Source organism: Nesoenas mayeri (genome assembly GCF_963082525.1).
Source record: "Nesoenas mayeri genome assembly, chromosome: 1".
NCBI classification, from domain to species: domain Eukaryota; kingdom Metazoa; phylum Chordata; class Aves; order Columbiformes; family Columbidae; genus Nesoenas; species Nesoenas mayeri.
This window is the reverse complement of record NC_137541.1, coordinates 32,204,825-32,222,258: the sequence shown is the minus strand read 5'-3', so window position 1 is coordinate 32,222,258 and position 17,434 is coordinate 32,204,825. Positions and strand designations below refer to the sequence as shown.

At 41.5% G+C, this 17,434-nt stretch overlaps 1 protein-coding gene across 1 annotated transcript in view; it reads left to right on the top strand.

Annotated features, from left to right (window-relative positions):
* Nucleotides 1-2,214: 2,214 nt before the first annotated feature.
* Nucleotides 2,215-17,434, top strand: part of ADAMTS20 (ADAM metallopeptidase with thrombospondin type 1 motif 20) — a gene marked incomplete at both ends in the record, with an annotated part of 96,933 nt that continues 81,713 nt past the window's right edge. Inside the window, 3 exons of the mRNA XM_080349818.1 lie at nucleotides 2,215-2,305; nucleotides 2,618-2,964; nucleotides 16,997-17,156. Coding sequence (XP_080205944.1) covers nucleotides 2,215-2,305; nucleotides 2,618-2,964; nucleotides 16,997-17,156 — 598 coding nt within the window. The remainder of the gene's footprint in view (nucleotides 2,306-2,617; nucleotides 2,965-16,996; nucleotides 17,157-17,434) is intronic.

The window sequence follows — 17,434 nt, the reverse complement described above, 5'->3', positions numbered from 1 at the left end:
CCAATACACTTTAGAACAATCCAGACATCTCTTCTTCAGTCCTGGACTTTGACAGGAGAAATCTGACTTCATTGCTGAAGGTTCTTCCATTACTACTCACCTTCACTGAGAGCCTGATCAGGTCATTCCCTCGCTTCAGGACAAGAAAGCATGTCCCCCAGCTCCATTTCTACCTTACAAGATTCCTAAAAGAAAGGTGAGTCAGACCACAAAACAACCTTAGGACATATAAGGCACTTGAAGCTCAACAAACATTTTTGATGCCATTTTGCCGTTGGCAGAGTAATTGTTGATGCGTCTTGTACCCCAGTAAAAACAGGGGAACAGGCTAGGTGAGCTCAATTCCACCTGTGCACTGAACCTCTGGGCACACAATAAGGAGGTTATCACTTCTGAAGTTGTTCATGGTATCTTGGCCACCAGCACACTGATGAACAAACGCACTGAACACAATATTTGCTGAGCTTACACACAACTCTGTTAAAACCCTGTATCTGACTTTTTGTTGAAGCAGACAAGCAAACATCAAGACAAAGCGCTTAATAAAGAGGAAAGAAAAGGCATATTTGAAGAAAAGTTGTATGTACATTGCATGTTTTCTGTAGAGCGTTGGTGGCTGAACAGACAGATCTCACTATCTGTATTGAATAGACCTCCACCCAGCTTACAAATCTGGCTTGCCATAGGCATCTGCATTGTAGATATCTCCACATAGCCGGATGACACTGAAAATGATTCTCTCATCTTTAACAGTGATTAGTCATCAGCTAAATGTATTCTCCATCTTGGGGATTTTTTAGTTCAAGCATAGATTCCCACCCCTGCCATCCAGACGTGGGTTCAATCACTGCCATGAAAAGTAGATTTGAGGACCAAACAATTACAAATTACATTTCATTAAAATGAATCCCAGGACTGCCTGCTTTTCCTGAGCAGGAACCATTGTATTTATGTAGCAATTGCCAGAGTAAAGCCTCCTAACAATCTCTTTGCAGCAAGGCTGATAATCCACAGGCTCCCTGTAAGGGATGCAGGGCTCCCTGAATGCTGGTACAAGCAGTTTTATGAAGACTTTGCCCAGACAGAACAACCTGAGCTGGGGATCCAGTGTTTAAAGAAAACAAGTCCAGTCTGTCAACACCATGGTGTGAGATTCTCCTTTAAGATCTCCTTCACAGAACCACAAAATCACAGAATGTTAGGGATTGGAAGTGACCTCAAAAGATCATCTAAATCCAATCCCCCTGCCGGAGCAGGAACACCTAGATGAGGTTACACAGGAATGTGTCCAGGCGGGTTTTGAATGTCTCCAGAGAAGGAGACTCCACAACCCCCCTGGGCAGCCTGTTCCCGTGTCTGTTACCCTCACTGAGAAGAAGTTTCTTCTCAAATTTAAATGGAACCTCCTGTGTTCTAGTTTATATCCTTCGAAGCTGCGTGTGGAAACGTCTCCACCCGGAGCTGATGTGCAGAGGACGGCGATCAGCGGGGTCTGTGGGCAACACTGCGGGGACACCCCCGACCTTCACAGTGCTGCCTTTGCCCTTCTCGGGCTAAATTCGGCACTGCCAGGCTTCCCTTTTTTATTCCTTTTTTCCTTAAATGACATATTTCTTGGAGTGCAATGCCAGCTGCACCAGGCGACGCGGGGAGCGGGGTGACAGGCGGCGGGACGGGGCGCCGGGTTCCGCCGGCCCCCAGCGGGACCCCCGGGCCACCCCTGCCCGCCCCGGGGGCGCTGAGGGCCCGGCCCGCGCGGGCGGTGCGCGAGGGGGAGGTGCCGCGCGGCGGCCGCGCGCGAGGGCTGCCCCCGCCATTGGTCAGCTCCTGCCCCGGGGGCGGGCCGGGGCCGGGGCCGCTTTGAAGTGCGGGTCCGGGGATAGCCCCCGCCTGAAGGCAGCCGGGCATCGCCTCGCCTCTCCGCCGGCGGCGGGGGCAGGGGCAAGGGAGGCGGAGGAAGGGACGGGAAGGGCCGCCCTCGCCCACCCCGGCGGCGGAGAGCGGGCTGGGAGCGGAGGCGAGGGGCTGGGAGGAGGGAGAGCGCGATCGCGGGGCGGCTTCCCGCGGCAGCGGGTGTGAGGGGAGCGCGGGGGCAGCGCGGAGGGGCGCGGGGAGCATGGAGGAGCCGCGCGGTGCGGGCTCGGCCCGGGCGGCCGGCAGCTGCTGAGGCAGCGGCCCGGGGGCGCTGAGGGCACGCCCGCCGCGGAGCGAGCCATGCGGGTGGCGAGGTGGCTGGCGGGTTTGCTGTGCCCCATCTCCCTGCTTGTCACCGAGTCGTGCGGAGTCCGCTTCCACCCGGGACAAGGTAAACAAGCGGCAACAAAGGCGGCGGCTGCCTAGCGGGTCCCGGCCGTGCGGTGGGCGCCCTGCCTTGGGTGGCACTGCCGCTCCCCGGGCCGCGGGGGGAGCAGCGGGGCGGCCGTTGGGGGGCGCGGCCGTTCGGGAGCCCAACGGCTGCTGCGCGGGCCGGGGGCGCGGGGCGCTCGGCCGGTCCCCGCCCCGCCTGTCCCCGCAGCCCCGGCGGGTTCGGCGGGTGCCGTGTCCGGAGCCGTGTGGGTGCCGGTGAAGCAGCTTCTGTGCTGCTGCGTCAGGCTGGGTCTCTTGCTTTCTGTTGCAGAGACCTTTGTGAAGAGGCTCTCCTCCTATGAAATTATCACACCTGTCCGAGTGAATGAATTCGGAGAAGTTTTCCCCCGCACGCATCACTTCAGCAGGAGGAAAAGGAGCTTGGAGGCACCATTGGAACCCACTGCTTTCCGAACGCATTACCAGCTCAGTGCATACGGGCAGGTCTTCCAGCTCAACCTGAGTGCCGATGCAGGCTTCATTGCTGCTCAATACACCGTGGTGCACGCAGGGGCCCCGGAGAAGCAGCCCTCCCCTGATCTGCGCCACTGTTTCTACCGTGGGCATGTCAATGCCCAGGAGACTCACATGGCTGTCTTCAGCATCTGTGGTGGCTTGGTAAGCATATTGGTTACTGCCTCCTGTCTCCATTCATGTTCTTCTTCTCCCTGAAAGAAACGTAGTTGGATGGCTTTGCTGCAGAGCTGAGCTGAGAATTCTCAGGCATCATTCCAAGTAGCTGGCCATGAAATGTCTTGGCATCCGGCAGTTTGCAGTCATTATGATACTTTTTTGGCGGGATATACAAATGCTGCTTTCAAAGGATCTATTGCTGGGCTGTAATAGAATTGGTTGATGTAACTGCTGTCACCAAGAGCGTTACAACAGAGGAAAAAAACATGCCTCAGAAACACAGTAAGCTATTGTTTTGGTAAAATGATGCTGTTAGTTGGCATCAGTTATGTGTTTGTAGCTTTATAGATATTGTGTAGTTATGAGTGAGGAACAATGATACTTGAGAAGATGGCATTCATGTTTTTGTTCCTCTGCTTCCTCCAATGCTGTAGGGGTGTGTCGTGTTCTAACAGATGTACAGCAGTGCTCTCTAGTCACATTTCTGTTAAAAGTGAATGGCAAGCTTCCTACTAACTTCAATGGCAAGTATGTCTGTAAAATGCTTCTTAAGAACTGAATTGAGCAAACAAATCAAAACTCATTGATATACACTCTTCACTTATCCCGTGATAACATTCCTTACGTTTTCTGAACTGATAATGAAGAAACACTATCGCACAACTGTCTATCAAAACAGTTGTACTGTGTTGCTAAATTTTATAGTTTTGTGCCTAGAAACAAGAAGACTGATGCCTATTGCTTTACCACATCACTGTTTATTGAATTGCTGAGGACAAGTACGTGTGACATGCACACTGTAAAAATATGACGTTTTAAATAATACTGTGAATTTAAGTTGAGCTTGTTCCGTGTTTTTTGCAGTCACCCAGGAAAGTAAAGGTGCAAGGCTTTTATTTTTGAGAACTGAAAAAATCCAGCTTCATGTTGTAGTCTCTTGATAGTAGCCTGTAGAAAATAAATTGGAGTTGGCTGGATGCATGCAGAAGGGTGGATGCATTTTAAAGGAAGCGGATGCACATGATGGAAAAGGGGATCAGAGGTAACTGTTACTTGAGAGAGACGCCTCTGTCTAGTGCTTATTGTTCGATATGTGGTTATATGCCACCTTATCTTTGGGTTGAGGCTTGCAGGCTTGGGCTAGTCCTTGGAAATTACTGCAGAAGTAATTCTGTTTTCATCAAAGCTGTGCCTATATATCTTGCTTTACAAACAGCTGTCATTGGTTCTTATCTGCGTTGTGTAAAACCCAGTTGAAACCTACACCAACTCCCCTGATATGTTCCACTCCTGTCTCATAGAGGGAGGAAGAATTAGAAATATCTGGGTTTTTTGATGATGTTTCGTGTTTTAGTAGATGCTCCTTTACCATGGCACTGAGAATAGTGTCATACTTGATATGGAATAAATATAAGAAGTTTTAAAATTTTATGTTCTTGTAACTTTTGTTGCCTGTATTAATTCCTTCCCAGCAAACCATCACTTTTCATTACTTGAAGGGACCACATGCACTGCAAATAACTTTTCTCAAAAACATCTACCTACTGCATTTAAAAGTTGTCTGAACTACCTATTATTTAGCAGTTCTTGAACTCTTCAGGACAAGACCCTGTTCTTCTCCGTAATAGTTTGAATGTCTCAATTCTTATTCAATATATTCATCAATGATTTGAATGAGGGAATAGAGTGTACTGTCAGCAAGTTTGCTGATGACATGAAGCTGGGAGGAGTGGCTGATACGCTGGAAGGCTGTGCTGCCATCCAGCGAGACCTGGACAGGCTGGAGAGTTGGGCAGGGAAAAATTTAATTAAATATAACAAGGGAAAGCGTAGAGTCTTACATCTGGGTAGGAACAACCCCAGGTTCCAGCATAAGTTGGGGAATGGCCTATTAGAGAGCAGTATAGGGGAAAGGGACCTGGGGGTCCTGGTGGATTGCAGGATGACCATGAGCCAGCACTGTGCCCTTGTGGCCAGGAAGGCAAATGGCATCCTGGGGTGTATTGGAAGGGGGGTGGTTAGTAGGTCGAGAGAGGTTCTCCTTCCCCTCTACTCTGCCCTGGTGAGACCACACCTGGAATATTGTGTCCAGTTCTGGGCCCCTCAGTTCCAGAAGGACAGGGAACTGCTGGAGAGAGTCCAGCACAGGGCAACAAAGATGATTAAGGGAGTGGAGCATCTCTCTTATGAGGAAAGGCTGGGAGAGTTGCCTCTCTTTAGCTTGGAGAAGAGGAGACTGAGGGGTGACCTCATTAATGTTTACAAATATATAAAGGGTGAGTATCATGAGGATGGAGCCAGGCTCTTCTCAGTGACAACCAATGATAGGACAAGGGGTAATGGGTACAAACTGGAACACAAAAGCTTCCACTTAAATTTGAGAAGAAACTTCTCAGTGAGGGTGACAGAGCACTGGAACAGGCAGCCCAGGGAGGTTGTGGAGTCTCCCACTCAGGAGGCATTCAAGACCTGCCTGAACGCCTTCCTGTGTAACCTCATCTAGGTGTTCCTGCTCTGGCAGGGGGATTGGACTAGATGATCTTTCAAGGTCCCTTCCAATCCCTAACATTCTGTGATTCTGTGATTCTTTTGTCTCTTTCTTCCTATTTGGCTGGTACACTACAGTCTGCATCATGTGTACTTCCACTCAGAAATCCTTGAGTGCCTTTAAACTGAGCCTTTGCCTCTTCTAGATGAGCCTTGTGAAATTTCACTGCAGTTTCCAGATGGATTTTGTGTCCTCTGTCATTGCCTGGCTGACAAAGTGCCTAGGGTGACCCACCAGCAAAGGCCTTGCTGTCCTGGTGCTCTCAGAATCTTCTTTCACTACTCATTCCACCCTCTGCCCAGGAAGAGGGTACACAGCATACCCAGCACTGTGGCTGTTTTCCCCTCACTAATGAGGCTATTGAGGTTTTCAGAAGAGGAAGTGGAGCCTGGCATGGGTGCTGGTGCACTTCTTGTGGAACGTGCCTATAGTTCTCCAGGGAGGGATTGTGTGGGGATGAAGAGGTGGTCATAACCAGCTGGTAGCCTATATCTGCACAGAGTATGCTCCAGTCTGACTTGGAGCCTTCAGCCTAATGTTCTTCCTCATCCTAATGGATTCAAAGTAGATATTATACTTTTCATGTGACTGCCAGAGGAGAGAAGTCTTTTGGAGTGGAGAGAAGACTTTATGTGAAAGAAGGGAGATAGAGGCCAGGTGTAATTTTGCTGTGAAATCTTGTCCTCCCTGAATGGATTCCCCAGTCCCAGGTGTGACTACCCTCAAAAGTTAGTAAAAAGATTTATTTATTTTTTTTCTCAAGGTTTTAAAAAATTCATAGATTTGTGCATTCAACAAATGTACCTGCAAAAGTAAGTTAATCAGTTATTGCTTTTCATTGAACAGTACCATACTTCACGAATATATGTGAAGATTTAAGTGCGACTGCGCTGAGGGAAGATGCTATTTATTGTGAGACAGTAGAAACTAGACTAGTGGCTTAGTAGTCCTGTTATTATATTTGTTTTAAGTAAAATCCCTTCTCCTAGTAGGATGCATTTTCTTCAATGCTGAACTTGACCTCAGTGTATGCATTTTCTTCAATGCTGAACTTGACCTCAGTGTATGGAAATGAAAAGAAGAGATTGCTTTGAACCATTAGGTATAATTTTATCTTCCAGCTTTGCATATGTAAAGAAATTGCTGTAGACCAGTGCTGTTAAAGTTAGGGAGGAAAAAAGGCTGTGGACTTAGTTTAAAAAGTACAGGAAATTTAACAATGGAACTTGAGACTTGCTCTGAAGGTGTGCCTGTGTCATCTAAAGTTAAACCAGGTACTTAAGTTCACTTTATCCTGTAGGCATCTATCCTCAAACTCTGTGCTGTTTGTGTTCACAGCTTCACTCCTGGTTTCCAAGTTCATTCTTTCCTTTTTTTTTTTTTTTTTTTGCATTCTCAAATTGAGTGTATTCTCACCCTCCAAGCTCTGCTTTTCCTTTTCGCCCTCAGTTAAGCCTTTTTCTGAGTGTGCCAAGAGCATGTACAACGCAGAGTACCCGTGGAGCATTGCTTAATGGCTCCTGACACCCTGTATGCGGTTTTGTTGTCTTACATTTCAGAGTGTGCCCTGGGTTCAGGGATGCAAATGGCAAAGGGAGGTTAGAAGGTCAGTGGGGAGTATGTTGTAATTGCAAGGAGGGAGTATGTAATTAGGGAAGTTTGGGATGCTGTCAAAGGCAGAAGGTCATTTGGAGTGATGGCCTGAGTGCTTAGTTGAACATCTGATCACATACAGGCATATTTATTACCTCTTTAGAGTAATTTTTGAAATTTCACACTTTATTTCACTTTATTTTCCTGAGTTCCATATGTTTGGGGTTTTTTTGCATTGGTCAATTACAGCTTCCCACAAACATGGTAAACAAGTTTTGCTGAGGGTGTCCCTGGATGCTTGTAGACTAAAGACACTGCTCAAACATTATCCAGACAGGAAAATCAAAGAGGTAAAAAATAAAAAATAATTTAACTTTCAAGAGCATATGGTTTACAAGTTTATTGACAAATACAAGAAAATACCAGTGAATGAAATATTTTAAAATGAGGGTGCTATCACCATTTATAGCTAGAACAATCCTTCAGTTCCTAGCAGCCCCCTGTCTGAAGAAAGGAGCTTTATTTTTTATTTTTTTTAATCCTGAATGAATGCTATAAAACCAGTTTTAGTCCTTTGAGAAGCTTGATATTTTTCTTTACAGCTCAGAAATGTGTTGACTGATGCTGAGGATAGTTAAAATCAGTTTTTTTGAGCTGGGAGAATGTGTAAGTGCCAAAGGTGTTTTATGTGACGCTACTGTGAGAGAGGGAAAGGTAAGAAAGGAGGAAACATACATCTCTTTGGAGGTACAGTCTGCGATGTATAGAGCAGCTTCACATGCTTACTAACTGGCAAAAGTTAGGGAGGAAAGTGTATGTGAATCTCTTCTTGCATGCATTTGCTATCAGCTTTCCTCAGTCTAGGAAGGCAGGACTGCTTTGTTCTAATGTAGCTTCCAGAATGTAACAAGGTCTGTGTGACAAATTCCTTCCCTGGGAGCTCAAGGAAACCCCTTGGCAACAGTCATTTACCGCATGTGAACTTTTGTCTGGAGCATGGCAGGAATATGAACTTAAATGTGGATCTTCAGAATTCCTTCAGTAGAAGAGGTTGTGTTTATTTTTTTACTAATATGGGTCAGCAGATCACCTTTCTGAGATCTTGAAAACAATTCTGTCTGCTACTATGGATGAGTGCAGTGGTTTCTTTTCAGAAGTAGGCAGCCTTAGAATTGATTTTAATGAAATGTAATATTTAATTGTTTGACAAAAAAACCCCAAACATACAAATAAAACAAAACCATGCACACACACAAAAACCCAAACCAACAAAACAACAACTAAAACCAAACAAAACTACAACAAAAGAAAAAAAAAAACAACCACAAAACAAAATCCAAATCAAAACCCCAAACTTGCTAGAAGCTAATGTTAGCATAGCCAGCATCCAGTTTCTTGTGGAGATCTAGTGAAGATAATAGGTGCTGGATGTTTCCTCCCCAGTTTTGTGCTGCTTAGTACTAGTTTTAATGACTTAAAGCTTGCTTTGGAAAAGCAATGTAGTATAACACTTGTAACTGGAAGAAATGCTTACCTTGACATAACTTAATGCTTTAACATATGGGCTGTCACTTCAGAAAAATTACTTTTTAAATATGAAAGGCACATTAGTTTTCAACATTAAGGTCGCATTTATAAACCTGTGAGCATCCTTAAGCCACATACTCGTTTTTATAAATTTTTATCTTAATGTAGAGATTCTATCGTAAGCTGGGAAAAAGTCACATTGAAATGTCAACACAAGACAACCAGTTCTTGTTTGGATAAACTAAGTCTTATTGCTGCTGCCTGGCTGATGTGGTGGCTTCCACTGAGTAGTTCTGGTATCAGTTGTCACTTAGGTATACAAGGTGAATCTCCAGCCCTGAATCTCTGTAATACAACAATCAAAAATGACAGTGCTTCCATTGTCACCTTGTACATTTCTTCTGTCACTCACTAGCACAAAATAGTTTCAAATACAAGGATTGACCTTGAAAATATAAGAGAAAAATGTTATTTTTTTGATTGCTATTATAACTAAACATTTCTTCTTTTGAATTTTACATCTGATTTTTTTTCCTGCTTTCTTCTGTGATTATTTATTCTTTTGCTCTTGACTTCATTTCATTTACATTTTTTATTTCATTTACTTTGGTTTGTTTTTCTATTAGCTTTTCTCTTATCTATTCTCAGAAGCAGGACCAATTTTAAAATATTTTCACTTCCGTGACACTTGATCTAGCATTTTTTCGTCAACAGTCTATTTTAATGACAGCAGTTGCCTGAAGTCTTCCTGGTCTTGCTCTGCTGGCCACAGCGTGAATGGTACAGATCTTTTACTATTGCTATCTCGTCTCTTTTTAGCATTGTAGACACTAGATATCTTTTTCACATACATCTGAGAGTGGATCATAAAACTTGAATTTACTTGATGATCCTGTATCCCAGAGTCAATTTCTGCCTGCCTGCCTTGGCAAAATCTCTATTCATTACAGTATTTGTTATAAAAGAGTAAGATATTATAGCATATGTTCCCACTGCAGCTGTTACAAGAAAAACTGAAACATCCATGTCACGTTTTCCCTGAGCTCTTTACATCTCTACTTTTTCTGAAAATATTTCCACAGATGCTATACTTTTACACATGGACCAGCACAGATCAGCAAATAAAGGTGGTAACTGCAGTTGTAAACTGAGAAAACTCATGAGGTTGTGAATTGTGCAGGTGATGGTCTGTCACAGAAAATGTCCATTGGAAGCAGTAGGATCTGAGTATGTCTCTACCTTTTCACCAGCAATTCTGCATGAGTTGTCTTCTATGTAGGTGTGTCCCAGTCTGTTCAATGTTTTATGCCAAGGGTGCTCAGCCAGCCTTCGCCTGCCTTTTGCCCACACTCTGTCTGTAGCCTTCTTCCTTGGCACTTGCCTGAGCACATTCTGTTTGTCAGATAAATTGTTCTGATGGTTGCAACCTGTTCTTAACTGCTGCCTTTATAGGAGATCCACAATCTCTCAGCGTTTTGGGTTTATGTAACACAGGTGAACTTAGGTGAATTTGCTGGAGAGCTGTGGGCAGCCACAGGAGATTGAATTTACTTACTTGCATATAAAAAAATGCATGTGTTCATGAGACTGCCAGGAAGTACCAAGAAGGCACTGTGCATGAACATAAGTGATAGGGATGCCAGGGGAAGGGAGAGGGCTCAAAATACAACTCTTCGCTGTCTCGCTGCAGTTGTTGTTTTTTTTGTGGTTGTGGTGTGGTTTGTTTGTTTTTTGGGTTTTTTTTTTTTTTTGTGTGTGTGTGGTGGTTGGTGTGTTTTGTTTGGGTTTTTTTTTTTTTGGGGGGGGGGGGGGGGGTACGCGGGCAGGGCAGGGGAAGGACATGGATCTTAAATTAATGTTCTTAAATTAATGTTTCCAGCTCCAGGTGGCAGTCAACAGCTGTCATGGATCTCAGGAAACTTTGTACTCCTGGGGAGTAGATTGGCTTCTCACATGAGATACTGTATCTGAAATAATCTCAGTTGTCATTCTGTTTCAGATGTACTTTCATGTAGAAAATGACAAGATTATCACAGTGAAGTCAGAGACTGAGCACAGGGCATACCTTCTGGGTATATACATGCTGACAAAAGTACTCAGAGTAACTTACTCTGTGGTTGACTAAAACAGGTGTAAATCTAGCCATACATTGTATGTACTTAAGTAATAACTGACTGATAGTATGTATGAGGTTGAAAGGACTTTTTGGAGCTATTAATCTCCTAGTGAGAGAAAAAAGGTGGTTCTGTATGTACTTAAAAATATCAAAGCTAGGAACTTCTCTTTAAACAGAGATAGGTTGCGAATGTACATTTGCTTGACATTTACTGAGACAGACAAGATTATATGATGGAGTTTCCTCCAATATTAAGCATATGGATCCCCTAAGTCTGTTTTCTATGGGAGTACTTGGCCTCGTAATTATTTGTTAAACAAAACCCCTAAAAAACAAATATCGAAGCTAACGCCTCCCCCAAAAAAACCCAACCAAACAAAAAAAACCCTTCATGTATATATACGTTTCATTTAACTGGCTTCAACAGGTGTTAAAGAGTAGCTGCTTTTCCATAATGAAATCTCCATGTATGTATCTATGACAACAGATGTTATGCATAATGTTTGACTTGTCTAGCTTGTTCAATGTGAATTGTATATGAAGATAAAATTTAATAGATCACCCCTCCCTTCCACTTCAATGAATTTTGTTAATTGCCATGATCCCTGCTCTTTCCAGCTGTCTTTGAGATTGTTATTGTAACATTCTCTTAAATTCTATGCTATTTAGCTAGTCTGTTGTTCCAAATTGTATTTAGAAACTCCTGGAATACCATTTTTACCAGGCTTCTGCCACACTTTCTTGCCTAGAATAACCATACAGGGTACCTAAAGCCAGGATTTACTCTTCCTGCAAGAATATTCTTTCCTCTACATGTCATGCAAAATGGAAATACTTTTGTGTGTGTGCGTGTGTTTCTGGGTGGAAGTCACTAAGATCCCTTTAGGAGTTTATGTGGAATTTAAATTCCAATCTGGAATTATGGAATTGCATTTAACCAGTGATGAGCTGCCTTTCCAGACCAGGGTACTTCTGAGTGTATGTGGTTGACTCCTTACTTCTGTTCAAGATGTGATTAAGTGTGCTTAAGGTGTGGTTACTATCTGCTCATGAAAACTTAACATCACAGAATTTGTAAGGAGATGTAGTTGGATCATAGTTAAATGCAAGATTTTTCTCCCACAATAAGCTTTTAGCATTTTATTCTATTTCTCTAAGAACTTCAAATATAGTGTTGCATTCAGTCACTTCTAAAAAGGTGTTCCACCAGAAAACACTTATTCATTGCTAGATATTTCTTCCCTGTTGCTTAGCTGATGTATTATTTTATTAGTTTTCTTAATTATGTTAGCTTAGTTTTAATACATTAGCTTGCAACCACTACCTCTTGTTGTGTTTCCAGCTGAATTAGCTACTAGTAGGAATATTTTTTTTCTAGATATTGGAAGTATACCGTGATCAGATAACCTCTCATAGTTTTTTATTCAATGAACTAATTAAGCTGTACTGAAATCTTTCATTAGAAAACATTGTAACAGTGGAGCAGGAAGAAAAGGGTGAAGGGCTTCTCACATGCTTCAGAAAGCTTTGAATTAATACAAGGGGGAGGGACGGAAGGAAGTGAATTGTATAAAAGGAAGGGATTTTGTAATTTACTTTGACGATTAAAGTGCTCTTGCTGTAAACTACTTGCAGGTTTTTACATTTGAGTGAAGAAGCCATACCATGAGGGCATGAAAAATACTCAAGTACAGAAGTGGAGCTTATCTAGGCGAGAGTCTGCCAGTTTAGAGTAATGTTTTCCAGTACTTCAGTTGTTCTTTTAGCATTTTTCTGAAACTTTTCCAGTTTTGCTGTTGGACATATCAAGATTAATTCCACATTTCTGAAACCTGCTATATATCCTTTATGTTTTCCATGTGTTTTATGAAGTTGCCATTATGCACAAGGATGTGATTTGTATATGGGCATGGTACATACTTTAACCATAAATTTTGCAGTGTTTATTTCTACTGCTTTTGGAGTAGAGCAAATACATTGATTAAGACTATACTGTTTTAAGCCACTTTAAACCACTAAGTCGTGCCATATATAGTGAGTAGCTATGTTGATCCATTGAACCTTGATTTAATATAAAGTATCTAACTCATCCAGGGTATTTTAAATCCAAGAAATAAATTATCTTTCTCATGTGGGTTTTCTCATAAATTTCCTCAAATCTATGCATATCCATAGTCCTGGGTAGCACTCCCTCTTTGGACCACTTATTTATGATGTGCAAGAGACTGTTTTCAATTTTTTTTACTCCACTTCTACTGAAGAGATATTTTTAATGTACTTTTACCTCTTTATCTGAGAACAGAAATAGAATGTTTCAGGCAGATTTCTTGTTATATGATTTGAGAGGCATCTGTAGATGATAAATAAATCCAGTTCATTTCTGATTTCATTTCCTGTATATGCTTGGGCTCCTGTTTCGGCAACCTGCCTCTGTACATCTAAGTGACTTTGGTTTATTTGGTTTTACCAGAAGTATTTTTCATTTGTATCTTACAGCCGTCTTCCTTGTGTGCCTGACTTGCAGTAATAGCTCAATTTTTATTGGCAAAGTCTCTCACCAGATAAAGTATTGCTTTCACGAATGAAGGACTGCAAAACATGTAGTGTAGCTGGTGACTGAATTTTTGTAGACCTGTGTGTTAGGAAAATGAGGAGATAACCATGTGTAGCTAATGGAAATCCAGCTTTAGTCTTCATAGAGAATTTGAAGGATTAGAGCTGGTGGCTTCAATATCTGCTTGTGTTTTAAATGACAAATACCATATACTCTTCTTAAGACAGAGCACTGTTTTGATCTCCTTTGTTTTTTCTTGCATACAAGACGATGAGTTCTTCTCAACTTGGATGGGGAGGTGCAAAAAATTTATTGTAGACTACTGGCGGGAGCTATTCCTAACTAGTCAGTGGTAGTAACTTGTTTATCTATATATTGTTGAAGAGGAGAGAATTCATCGAGGAAAGAATTAAAGTTTGCTGCATGATATCCATATCTAAACAGACAGTTGATCCTGGGATACAAGAATCAGTGGGCCAAAGAGTCACCAAGTGAGAGGGAGCCTAGCTCTGTTTTTTTAAAAATAGTTAGCTCAAGTATCTGGAAAGGTGGAATCTCCAGTCTTAAGGACACTATTGTGCCTTCTTGTATGAATCTTTTGATTTAAAACAAAAAATAATTCTGATGTCATGAAACATAGGATTCTTCCCTTCCATCTGTCTGTCCTAACGTTTTGGGCTGTAAGTTCGTGGTGTGTTTTGTATTTTCTTGGGTATAATGAAGGAGATTTTATTATTTTGCTTTCTAGAGAATTTTTCTAATAATTTACTGTGAAGATGAGCACAGTTAATGTTACTTTTGTGTGTCTTTTAAAAGAGAGACAATTGCTTGCTTCTCCCCTGTTCCAGATTACCTGAGTGTCTTTGTCAGCACAAGATTCTGGATTTCAGTTAAGAGATGTGTGTCAGTTCTGACTGAGAGACTACAGAGTAAGAAAAGTTGAGCCACAGATGTTGCCAGGCATTTTATACTGTGTATTCATTGTCAGGCTCAGCTGGATATGCAGGCTTTGAAGCACCATTCTGAGTTGCTTGATGGTCTGGTTTTACAATAACTCTTGCTGATCCGAAGTTGATTCTTTGCCAGGAAAATGGTTCTCTGTTCCAGGTGACCCTTGCTATTTCAGTTGAAAAATATCTTTGGAATATCTTTCTTTGGTAGGAGGCACAGATGTTTAACTGCCCAGGGGAGTTGCTATATAGTGTACATGATTTTCATTGCTAGTGCATGAACAAAGAAGTGTGGGAGTGCACATCTAGAATAGGGGCAAGGCAGGAATACCTATTTTGGAGTATCAGCAATCCTAGATTGATTTAGATCAGCTACTGACTCTTTCCAATCCACTGCATAGGATAATGGTGCATGAATATGGTTTTGAAATCCTAGACAGGATTTTTCTTCTGGTTGCACATGGTTGTGTAAGTATGGGGTCAGGAGTCTGAGCGGAATTTTCCAAGTGATCAAAATTACTCAAAAATGTATACCTTAGTATTTTTTTTTCCCTCCAGGTGTGAAATACTAGAAAAATATAGCCTTGTTGTTGCAGTTCATACCTTCCAGTGTAAGTCTGATATTCCAGAAGATGAGTTTAAAATGTAGCACAAGGTCTTTCCCTACTAGTTCTACGCTATTATTCTCATAATTGTTATGTTTGTTGTAGCTGAAACCACTTCTTTGCAAAATTTGAAGCCTGTTAGTTGCAAAAGTCATTGAATAAATGAATAGAGATTATCTGCTCTAGCTATCGGAAGGAATAGGAGAGAAGTAAAATGTGTGGAAAAAAGCAATAGCAGTAAAGATTTTGCTCAAATCTGAAATAAGATATTTTAAATGCCTCTCATCTAGAAATAGGGTTTATGGTATGTTAAGAGAAAAGAATTAATTAGCATGTTAGTGTTCACAAACAGCACAGGATCTAATTTATCATATTTTTGTTTCTGGGACCTAATAGTTTATATAAAAATCAACATAAATCTTAGCATCAGTTCTTACTGCTTTGTCCTGAGTGACAGGCTCTTCTTGTCTGTCCCTGTTATTTTGCCCAGAAGGCTGCACCTACTTAGGACTTATGGACAAGCTGTGGCATATCTGTTTCCATGAAGCCCTTCCCAGGGAGGCACATAACGTTCTCAGGACACATCATCTGTTGTCCTCTAGAAACCACATCCCCTGGAAACACTGGATGTGAGAAGGCTGAACCGAACGTGTGAGGGATCCAGCATGAAGACTACTTGCAAAGAATTTAAGTGAAACTGAGGGGAAAAAGTGTTTCTGTGAGTTAGATTTAAACAGTCCTAAAAGGAAAATACTATTTAGCTGGGTCTTTTTTCATTCTGTGACAAGGTTGATGCGGAGGACACAACAACAGTGCGTTTACAATAACTGTAATTTTGGATGGTATGTATGCTATGTATCAGGCAATGTTACAGGTAGTCTGACATATGCCTGAAGCCTAACAGACTTAAACATAGAAAACTGAGAACTGATGAAAAGAACTCAAATTCAAAGGGATATTATAATTCCAGTATAATTCTCTCGACAGTAAGGTAGTCTACAGCAGATTTCAAAAGACTATAGGTTGCTTGAAAATAAACCTATTCCTACTTCTTTTCTCATGTATCTTGCTCTGCTATTCTCAATAACCTTGAGTTTCAAGGTTGACATGGACACTTAATCTCTTAAACCACATTGTGTGTATTATCGCTATTCTCTTACTGATCAACATGCCTCACTAATAGGGCAAAACAGCTAAGAGGATGCAGTGCACCTGTGCACTTGAGGTGCTCAATTGGCTAAAGTGAGGAAGCTGCCAAAAAGCCTGAAAATAATTTGATGAAATTCTTGTGTGGTTTTTCCTCCTCATAGTCTCCTGAAATAAGATACTTAAGACATAGGAAGCTATGATTTTGATTAGAAATGCAGAAGAGATTCTGTTTTAGGATTTCATAATTGAATGGATTATGGGGTAGGGGTAGGTGGGGGAAAGTATCTTCTTTTTTTCTCTTTGTATATGTGCTATATGCCAGTGCTTTCATTAGTAACAAAATTCCTTTGGTTCCCATCACATAGTTAACCCATGTGTGTCTGCTATATATGGGGGAGAGAAATCAAGGAGACAAACACATGAATGGAATGGTCAACTTTGAATTCCTGGAACTCATTTCAAAGTCTTTAAAAAGCATATCAGGTTAACACTGTTTCTAATCTATGGGCAAAATGCCATTTCAGAATAAAAGAATTGTATTAATTATGTAAAAGACAGAAGGTAAGAAATCAGTCTAGAATTTGGACTCAAATCCTGAATTTTTGATGGCCACTGTTCTCCTTTGCACAGTTCCTGGGTGATGCCGCTTAGTATCCTGCTTAGTTATACATAGATTCTCTTAATTTTTGTGATCTCCTTTGTTTCATTGATTCTGTATAGTGATTACCTATGATACATTGTTAATACACAAGGTAGTCTGTTATGAGTTATTTTGGTGGGACACATCTCTGAATGCAAACTTCTCTTTGTCTTACCTTCAAGCTTCCATCTCCAGCTTCCACTGAAGTTTCCTGTCTCGTGTAAATTTACTCTATTAATTTAAAAATACTATCATAAATAGTTTATTTCAATGAAAATTATTTTTATACCAGTATTTTTAGTGGAAACTAAATCAATTACTACTTTTACTTTCAGATGGGCACCTTTAAAGCACATGATGGTGAATATTTTTTAGAACCTTTGATGAAAGCGGATGGAGGTGAATATGAAGATGAGCATAACAAACCACATCTTATATACAGGCATGAAGAGCTTAAAAAGTATCAGAAATCCCATAAACCTTGTGAAGTTTCAGGTATAGTCATACTTTAAATTTCAATGTGACTTTTTGTAAACATCTGACATTTGAAAAAGAAAGGCAATATTTAATTTTTGTAAATAATATTTATCTCTAGGTTGTTTCCTTACAACCTACACATTTCTTTCACATAGCCTTGGCAGGGATTGTTTTTGTTTTGTTTTTTTTTTTCTTTTTTTCCTTTTTTCCTTGCCAGTGGCTAATTCAAATGAAGGACAAAATGTGCATGGAAAAAAAAATAACCATGATATTGCAAGAACTTCTCTGTGGGTTTA